General features: G+C 33.4%; 1 protein-coding gene across 1 annotated transcript; it reads right to left on the bottom strand.

The window, feature by feature from the left end:
- Positions 1-366: 366 nt before the first annotated feature.
- On the bottom strand, positions 367-9,687 carry LOC132729550 (zinc finger protein 140-like). Its single transcript, XM_060715330.1, has 3 exons — positions 9,604-9,687; positions 1,069-1,185; positions 367-657 (listed from the first exon to the last, which is right to left on the bottom strand). The coding sequence occupies exons 1-3, from the start codon at positions 9,685-9,687 to the stop codon at positions 367-369; spliced, it is 492 nt and encodes a 163-aa protein (XP_060571313.1).
- Positions 9,688-10,639: the final 952 nt, after the last annotated feature.

Raw genomic sequence — 10,639 nt, 5'->3', positions numbered from 1 at the left:
GTAACAATACCTCTATTATTTTTTTCTCCGAAAAAAGCAGAACTAATTAAAATGATAAACGACATTTACGTATGGCACACGGTTTTTAACAATTTAAAACTAATAATTTGTCGTAGAAACAATAAAAACTAAATATAAAGAAATATGGCCGACAGGAATATGGTTATATGCTGTAAACGTATTATGTCAACATTTTTTATACAATTTTGATAAGCCGCATTCAAAATAAAAAAATGATTTACAAAAAAAAATCACGTTATCCCTAAGACAGTTGCACATTTTCAACATTCCATGTTGGCACAATTTTTGACATCGCTTTCATCATTAATTATAATAATTTCCTCTCAAATTTAGATAGATTTTAGTTTATGATTCTTCGTGTTTACTGGCCTCTACATGACGATCAAGGTTGCTCCTCCTACTAAAACACTTCCCACAAACACCGCAAACAAAGCGTCCGAGTGTGAAATCTGAGAGAATCATTATTCTTAAATGTTTTTCTACACACCTGGCAAGGGACTCGATCCCGAGACCCATTACTGTACAGCATTTTTGTACATGGACCTTGTAATTGCCACGAATGAAGAACACCTTCTTACATCTTTCACACTCCCATCTCTTGCCAATTCGGTGTTCTTTACTCTTGTGGTGTTTAACCTGCAATAATTGATTTAGTCCCTTTAGAGATAATTACAAACTAGAGTCAATACGTAAGATGCAGGCCCGTATGAATATAAACGGTACTTAAAGAACACTATATATATAAAATTAATTATGAAAGGATAATTAAACCAAATGCAGAATGTCTCATTTCAAGACATTTCAAAACATATGACACTTCTCATTTTTATCCGAATTTCGGACTTACTGACTACATCATTACTACACTTTAAAAGCTCTGTGAATATGCATAATTTAAGTCCAAAGTTTGATCAGAATAATACATCCCTGCCAAGTGTATGAGAAAGCCTGATTGCAAACATCGCAATTATGGTTATTTGCCTCTGCGTGTACAGCATCAATGTGGCGTTTTAAGTAGTAGTTTTGTGAGAAACATTTCCCACATACATGACAACTCAGAGCTTTATCAACATCATTATGTCTCTTCATATGCCGGCTTTTGTTACTTTTGCCATATTCTTTGCCACAGATGCCACACTCTTCCCGTTTTCGCAAACTCATGACCTGTAAAAGATATAATCATTTAATAAAACTGTGTATCTCAAATAATAATAAGTTTTGTTTGACACAAACAGACAGAGCGTTCATTTAAACTATTATTGAAACCTCCAAACCAAAGTATGGAAGACGGACAAAACTATCGCAGATAGGTGTTTTCCAAATTCTTATTTCTGGTGTATTGGCTTGTAATTGATCAAAAGACGCTAAAATAAACAAATTCCATTTCAACGCATGCCTGAGTAAAACATGACCAAAAAGTTATTATTTCTTGCAGAAAATGCAATTCACAGGAAAGATACCATTTCCATTTAAAATATTCATTTGATTTTGCGTTGTTTACGCGAACTTGAGTAGAATAATTATTATGGGACAATTCTTATGAGAAGGTTTACTTGTATATCACTGCATAGAAACCAGCAAGCAAATATTTGTGTTTGTGAGTGAACATCTATTAAATACAGTTATCACGTGGTGCAGTGATTTTCTTTGATACTTCTCAACTGCTATACGCCAGTAGCACGCTCAATTGACAATAACGCATAGTGCACATGGGTCACTGGACGGTACCAAATTTTAGGCTGAATTCCCCCCCACCAACCCCCCCACCTAAAAAAAAGAAAGAAAAGAAAAAAACAACAACAACACAAAAAACAAATTTATTAAAGAGATATGTAATGTGGAAATTGGTTTGCATAAAGTTTTGTCTGGTGCATGGACGTACTTGTTTATAAACCTTTTAATTTTTTTTCATGTTATTTTGCTCTAGGAGGCACTGCCTCTGTGAATATTTTCATGAATAGCATTACTTGCAATATTATCCATTTCAAGTCCCCGAGGAAATAACATTAATCGTTAATAATAGACTTATTGATATCAATTTAAAAATCCATCTTTTGGCATGCCATTTAAATGCTTATGAAACGGCGGTTAGTGTACGTAGTACTGGCGCGTCCCAATTATTTACAGCAATGTTTTTCTGTGTCTTTGGTCATCCAACCAATCAGGAACACCCAAAACACTTCTGATTGGCTCATGTCATGAGAGGTTTACAATATCGGTAATTGACACGTTACATAAAAAGTAACCGAGGTTTCGGGTGGGGAATTTAATTTATGGAGAGAAGCCAATCATAAATTGAAATTTTATGTTTATTAAAATTCTCATTTCTGTTTATCATACGATAAAAAAAACAGTTATAATACATCGAACTCGACTATTATGTAGAAATATCATTACCTGGGGCGGCATCTCGTGTTTTCCTTACAGACAAAGTTCTCGACCCATATTCTGTAAAGAAAAACCTTCGATGTCGCATCAGGCCATGATATTTACACATAACAGTCTGTCGCTATAACTATAACTTGTGGAATAATAAAGTTGTAGTTATTTCTATGAATGTAAACATTATTAAAGAAACATATTATATGACACGATAGCTTTACAAAGTTTAATATTTTCAATTTGGTTTGTCCAAGTTACAGTTTATTTATTAGGGAATTGTTTATCATCAGAGTACTATCCGCTCTGCATTAACATTTTCATGTACTCGGGCCTTTTAGTATTTCTAATGCTAGCATAAGCTAGTAAGCTCTGTCACTGTGGTAATCAAATACACTAATGTAACAATTGAACTTCCAGCCAAAGATGCAAAACCTATATTGTTTCTATACATTGGCTATTCAATGATTATATGGAAGTGGCCCGTAGCTTTGTAGATGGTTTTCTACATCACTTATGAATATCTTCATTACATCTGGAGCTCAAATGTAATTTTGAGCAGTGATTCCCTTGTATGTAGCCAAATCTCAATAAATGTTTAAACCAGGATTTGTTTGAATATTTAGCATCGACCTGTAGTGAGATTTCGTAAAATCTCTGTTTTTTGAGTGCGTTTAGTGACATTTTCTCCATTCATATTGCATGTTTTGGACACACCAGAACCCACGACGGAAAGAATATCTCGATGAATACTGCATAGAAATCCAAAACAACAAGGGGTAATATAGAGGAGAGTCAGGAGGATAGAATCACATTTCGATTTTCTTTAAAAAAAGGATTGAATTTTATATAAATGTTTAAAAAGATGAAAACTTACCCTGCGATCGGCCTATTTTTCCAGTCACATTTGGTGTTATGCTTCACATCTGGTGCAGCGGAAATTCACATATCGTTTTTACCGATGCTCATTTTTGAGATTCATATGGGGTTCCACCCCCGTGATTGTGCATTAACACATAGATGAATCCCTCTCAATAAGCTCAATTAACGGATATGTTTATTGGGTGTCCGTTTAATTATCTAATTGTAATTTTACATTACCTACAGAAAGAGGTTGGGTTCAAATACATAAAATTGAATTAATTGGTATATATAATGTAAGATTACAGAAACACAAACTTAACATTGTTGATATCCGAAACGTCTCAAGATTATGACAAAAACATCGTCATTGAACGTGCCTTTCACATACCCCCCCCCTTCCCCTGCATCGTATATTTAACCAGTTAAAAACTCGTGCACACAAACTTTGACGGGACAATTCTTGAGGATCAAGCTACGATGTGTCGACAAGATGTACTTCAGGTAGTCAGAGAACCCAACAAATGGTCTTAATTTTCAATATAATCAATGCACTTTTGTCTCCCTGTGCTTCAACTTATTTAACCCTTCAAATAGAACACTCTATTTTGGTCCTCAAAAACGATTGTGAAGTTTAACAGTCCAGCGGCCTGGCAGCGTGAAGTTGGCGGCCTGGCGGCCTAGCGGTCTTGCGGCGTGAAGTTTGCGCGGCCCAGCGGACTGATGGCGTGAAGTTGGTGGCCTTATTTTTTCATTTGTTGTAATGTTAATAAACAATAAAAAACGGCAATTAATGATGTTCTAAGGACAATCCTTGTTATTTTAAGTTATTTAAGGGACATATAAAAAGAAAAAATTCACTTTGAGACAACTTTTTTCAAAGCCGGAAATTTAACAGTTGTAGAAATGTTATAAATCTGATAAAAAACGGGACATAATGAAGTTTTAAAGAGTATTCTTGAAATTTTAAGAAAAAAAATACACAGAAAAAAAAACCCTGTGAGAATTTTTTCATTTTATCAATTTTGTAAATTTGGCGGCATGGCGGCCAATATTTTAATGTTGTAGAAATGTTATTTAAAAACAATCCTTGTTATTTAAATGATATATAAAGAGAAAAAAATACTTTCATTTTTCATATTTTATCATTTTTGTGAAGTTGGCGGCCTAGCGGCCTGAAATTTTAATGTTGTAAACATTTGGAAAAGAATTGAAAAACGACTCTTAATTAACATTTAAAGACATATCTTATCATTTCACAGTTATATAAAAGAAAAAAAATCATATTTAGAAAGTTCTTTTTTTCTCTAGCGACCTGGCAGTTGGTAATTTTACAGTTGTAGAAATGTTATAAATGTGATAAAAACGGGACATTGTGAAGTTCTTTAGACTTTTCTTGATATTTAAAAGGTATAAAAAAAAGAAAAAGAAATCATGTTCAGAGAACTTTTGATTTTATCATTTTTGTGAAGTTGGCGGCCTGGCGGCCAAACATTTTAATGTTGTAGAAATGTTATTTCAACAATTAAGCGGCATTTAATGAAGTTCTAAAGACAATTATTGTAACTTTAAGGATAATTAAATAAAAATAATAAATTGTATTAAGGAATTTTTTTATTTAATCATTTTTGTGAAGTTATCGGCCTGGAGCTCTAAAATTCTAATGTTGTAAAAGTTTTAAAAAGAATGAAAAAAAAAGCTCTACAGGTTCAAGTTCTGGTATTTTCCGGCATTCCAAGTCTTAAAATATTCTGCCGATGACTTTTGCCTGCGACGAGCACGCTTAAAAGGGAAGTGACAAGCTGTTTAGTTTAGCCAATGTCGTTGTATTTACATGTGTGTGAGTATCAAATCAAATAGAATTAAATTTATTCATATATATATATATATATATATATATATATATATATATATATATATTCGTTTTATGTGATGGTGGATGAGCAGTGGCTATGCTTTTATGACTGTTCTGCTAGGCGCTGTGCCGTACTTGGACTGGCATATCGATGTGGTGGTATGTGTGTGTATTTTCTCTCATTTCTATAACAATTTATCTGCACACTTGTATCTTTATCTGATCCCACGTAGGGGAAGTATAACTGTATTAAATTTAATTATCTATATATTATATAGATATATATATAAACATATCACAAAAACATAACCTATGTATAGCTTTTGACCGACATACATTTCACATTATATTTAAGCACCCTACAGACGCATGGTTACCACTATTAGATCATTAGTGTTTATATTATTTATTTGAACATATTGTACGGAAATTCATATAAAATTACATTAAATAACAAATGTTTATCGAAAATATTAATTCCTTTCGCATTATTTTTATTTGACCGCATGTCTGTCAGAAACTAAGCTCTTAACAACATATGTAATTACATGTATATAAAACGTGTAAGCAAAGCTTACTTACGTAAATATAATAAAAATCGTTTTTACATATATAATTATATACAATACACATATTACTTAATATGTATTGTGAATACCTTTTTCTGTTTAACCCTTTATATTTCTTGTGAAATAAGGTAATTAAATACGTATGTGGACGTGTGTTTAATCAAATAAGATTACACATATCATGACGATATCTCTTTCTGTGTTTATTTTTTTTTTTTTTGGCCCATTTTCCAAATATTTTACCAGCATTTCCTGAAATACGATAATGACACCATGGTCATACTTAAATACTACAAAAGATATGTTAAGCGCATCTGGCGATCTTTACAACTTCGCCTATAATCGGTAAAAGTTAAAAGGGAAAATGCAATTTGGATGTTCATCTATGTATTCATTTCTCTATTTCAGTTCTCCGTTGCATTTGTTCCCAGGTAATTCGAATATATTCATATTACTTTCTATTTGTTCTTGAATTATATACTAGGCTACATGTATATCACTTTCGGTGAATTATTGATAACCTCGGTGGGGGTGTATTCCTTGATTTGGTCAGAGTATCGCATTGTAACACGGCCAGCGATTGGCTGTTAAAGTGCAAGGAAAACCGAATAATGCAATTTGACATGAGATGATTGGATGACAATGGGTTATTTTTAAGTATAAAGACTAATTTAGAAAGAAATACTACATAGTTTTATGAAGAAAATGAAAAATTTCATGAGTCTCTATGATAATTTTTGACTTGGATATTGGTATGTATAAAAAGTGTATGTCAGTCCTGTGATCAGCAGAAAATTTCAATGAAATTGGGGGTAATCCTCTTTGAAGTTATTTTGCAAAATATTTCGTTGGCTACCCCTACATAACAGGAACATTTTCATGTTTCAGGCACCTATTCTGCTAGATAAATTACATCTTGAGCGAGAAAACTCAATTTTAAGGTAGGATTGGGGACCATTTCTGATAATGTAAGTCTATGGGAATATCAATGTGAGTGTCGGACCATTTATATGTAAAATAATGAATATAAAGTTAAAATAAAGAGTTGTAGATAACAGTACTAAAACCGCTATGATATTGTTAGAATTACGGTGCAATGTTTGTGTACACAAAATTTTACAGTCATTGTCTGAACAGTTTTTTAAAGAAGAGAATATAATAAAAGGTAAGAAGAACTATTTGGAACGTCTACATAGCAAAGTTGGTAAAGTCGTTAGTATGCGCCTTAAATTTCAATCACGAGTCCGAGCTTTAGAAGTTTCTTTCCCTATTCTTTCTTAAATTTTATGATATACTGTATGCAATGGAATTGGAATATCAATGAAGTTTTGTTAAAATATCTAATAATTTTGATATACCGGAAATATAGTTTTATCCTGTGTTTTGTGTAGTATGTAGTAATCATAGACTAAGTGCTTGTGAAGTGCACGAGTATTTCGTGCAAACTGAACTATAGTTGAAACAATTTGTGTACTTGTATGCAGTATAAGGTTTCACCAACTTGCTAGATATGACTCCATTGAAAATAAACAAAAACGTGAAATGAGAAGTAAATAAAAAATAACACAACACAGTAAACTAACATATTCTTTATACATAAATATTTTTTGCGAATCGAACCTGCCCTGCATTGATATACAAGTAGAATTTTAACTGCACAGTTTTACCTACAGCGTTACGTGGACAGTTAATGATATTTTATATTGTAAAAAGATGTTCAATACAAAATGATAATTGTTTTACACCGTTATAGTAGTCTTGACCGTCGCGTGACTAAATCACGGGGCTGGACCCCCATATGTTTTTCAAAAATGAGCATCGGTAAAAAGTGTATGTGAATTTCCGCTGCTCCAGATATGAAGCATAACACCAGATGTGACTTTGAAAATAGGTCAATCGCAGAGTAAGTTTTCAACTTTTAAACAGTTAAACAAAATTCAATCCTTTTTTTAAGAAAATCGAAATGTGTTTCTACCCTCCTGACTCTCCTCTACATAATCCATTTTTGTTTTGGATTTTTATGCAGTCTTCATGGAGATATTCTTTCAGCCGTGGGTTCTGGTGTGTCCACAACATGCAATGTATATGAAGAAAATGTCACCAAACGGACTCTAAAGACAGAGAAGTTAAGAAATCTTACTACATACCGATGCTTAACATTCATACAAACCCTTATTTTAACATTTTATGAGATTTGGCTACAAACGAAGGAATGGCTGCTCAAAATTTTACTCATCGTTTGGACGGGGAGAATAAATTAGATGGCACCCGAAAAAATGTTTAAAAACTTCATTAAGGACCATTCATATTTGTTACAGAAATTGTACACCATATATTAGCCTGTGTTCCAGTCTTTCAATTTTTTATGTGCTTCTGTTCGGTAAGTCGATATTATCAAAAACACAAATAAGTATGAAATAATGATATGAATATGCAAAAAATATCAACGCTTGAATCCTAGGCTAACCAAATATGACAAAATCAGGCGGCTACCTTCACAAAAATGATAAAAGATCTCTCATTCGATTCTTTGTTTATATATCGTTTAAATAACAAGAACTTCATTAAATACCATTTCATTTTATAACATTTCTATAATCGTAAAATTTACGCCGCTGGGCGGCAAGGCTTCACAACACAAAAATGATAAAATTAAAATGTTTTTTCTCAATGTGTTATTTTCTCTTTATATATCTTTAATGCAACAAGAATTGTCTAAAAAAACTTCATGATATGCAGTTTTATTGTTTTAATAACATTTCTACAACATTGAAATTTTTGGCCGCCAGGCCGCCAACTTCACAAAAATGATCCCTCAAAGTGATTTTTTTCCGTTTTATATACCTTTAAATAACAAGAATTGTCTTTATGCCGTTTTATTGTTGAAATAACATTTCTACAACATTGAAATTTTGGCCGCAAGGCCGCTGGGCCAACTTCACAAAATGATAGAAAAAAAAATCTCTCAAAGTGATTTTTTTCTTTTTATATACCTTCAAATATCAAGAAAAGTCTTAAGATCTTCATAAAGTCTCGTTTTTATCATATTTATATCCATAACATTTCTACAACTGTACAATTTCCAACTGCCAGGTCGCTAGAGACTTTCTAAATGTAATGTTTTTTTCTTTTATACATGTTATATAACTGTTAAATGATAAGATATGCCTTAAAAAGTTAATTAAGAGTCGCTTTCGCATTCTACTCCAAACATAGACAACATTCAAATTTCAGGCCGCTGGGCCGCTGGGCCGCCAATCCTTTGGACCGCCAGGTCGCCAACTTCACAAAAATGATCAAATAAAAAGCGTCTTCTCAAAGATTTTTCTTTATATATATATATATATATATATATATATATATATATATATATATATATATATATATATATATATATATATATATATATATATATCTGCTTTAAATAATAAGAATTGTCTTTAGAACTTCATTAAATGACGTTTTATAGTTGAAATAACATTTCTACAACATTAAAATTTTTAAGCCGCCAGGCCGCCAACTACACAAAAATGATGGAATAAAAAAGTCTCTCAAAGTAATTTTTTCTTTTTATATACCTTTAATTATCAAGAATAGTTTTAAGAACTTCATTATGTCACGTTTTTATCATATTTATAACATCTCTACAACTGTCAAATTTCCGGCTTTTTAAATAATCTTTTTTTCTCGGTGATTTTTTTTCTTTCAATATATCCTTTACATAACTTAAAAAACAAGGAATGTCCTCAGAACACCATTAATTGCCGTTTATATCGTTTTGATATCATTACAACGAATTAAAAATATAAGGTTGCCAGGGCGCCAACTTCACGCCGCCAGGCCGCTGGGCCGCCATCATCACGCCGCGTTATCGCTGGGCCGCGACGCCGCCAACTTCACGCCGCTTGACCGTCATGCCGCCAACTTCACGCCACCAGGCCGCTGGGCCGCTAGGCCGCCAGCCTCACACACCTCCTCAAAAAACTCATTGTCTGCCTCCATGACACCGTCATTGCTTCAAAAACGTCTACGACGAGGTTTAGTTTTCGGTTTCGGAAACTAGTAGAAAACAGAGGGGCCAAGTCCGGAGAATATTGAGGATCGAGAAAAATTTCAAAGCTGCAATCAGTTGCAGCAGCCATCGCAACTTTGGATGGGTGAGCTGGCACTTTGTCGTGCAGGAAAATAACGCCTTGAGTCTGTTTGTCTCAATTTGTCACATAGTACGTACCATTTATGGTACGACCTTGCTCAAGATAGTCAATCATGATTATCCACTGACTATCCAAACAATTAAACCCATCATCTTCCCTGCTGATGACACCCTCTAGAGTTTTTCGGAGGGTGAGCTAGGGTGCTTCCACATCATGACTCTGGATCTGGATCTGGACCCATGTTTCATCCTGAGTTACGATCCGGTAGATAAAATCAGGTTCATCCTTGTAGTGAGCCAAAAATATCTTGAAATGTTCAGCATGGTCTATTTCTGGTCGTCAGTCAACTGTCTGGGGACCCACCTAGCGAAACTGACAAGATTTCCGAAAAGTATGTTTGTCTCTCTATATAAATGAGGGCAAGAGAGTTTGAAAAGTCATATATTATTGTGTCGCACTAAATAAAATGTAGTCAAAAATGTATGATCAACCATATAAAGGTCTTGTAAATTATATGCACATCTGCTATTAAAAGGTACTTTTCACGAAAATGCACCAGCAACCCAGAACGGCCAGGCTTATTGTCAAATCATGTTGTATACTTCACAATCTAATGAAAATCCGGTTCCCAAAAATGCAAAACACACTGGTTGGTCGCGAAGACAACAAAGGTAATTTGATTCCAGGAGAGTGACGTATGGGAAGGATCTTAGAAGATAAACAAATGACCGCAATGCCCGTAACACCACGACAAATGGAGAACAATTAGTACGAAACACACTCAAATACTGGTTAAACTC

Source organism: Ruditapes philippinarum, unplaced genomic scaffold (genome assembly GCF_026571515.1).
Source record: "Ruditapes philippinarum isolate M1 unplaced genomic scaffold, ASM2657151v2 ctg3104_1_1_1_1, whole genome shotgun sequence".
Lineage (NCBI taxonomy): Eukaryota > Metazoa > Mollusca > Bivalvia > Venerida > Veneridae > Ruditapes > Ruditapes philippinarum.
The sequence above is the reverse complement of the archived record's forward strand: the minus strand, read 5'-3'. Positions and strand labels throughout refer to the sequence as shown.

Bases quoted from the DNA above. Each gene is read 5' to 3' on its own strand.
- LOC132729550 (XM_060715330.1), bottom strand. From the start codon at position 9,687: ATGGAGGCAGACAATGAGTTTTTTGAGGAGGTGTGTGAGGCTGGCGGC. The intron at 1,186-9,603 runs GCATGACGGTCA...TATCTTTTACAG, and splicing joins CTGGTGGCGTGAAGTTGGCG to GTCATGAGTTTGCGAAAACG. The intron at 658-1,068 runs GTATGTGGGAAA...CAATTATTGCAG, and splicing joins ATAAAGCTCTGAGTTGTCAT to GTTAAACACCACAAGAGTAA.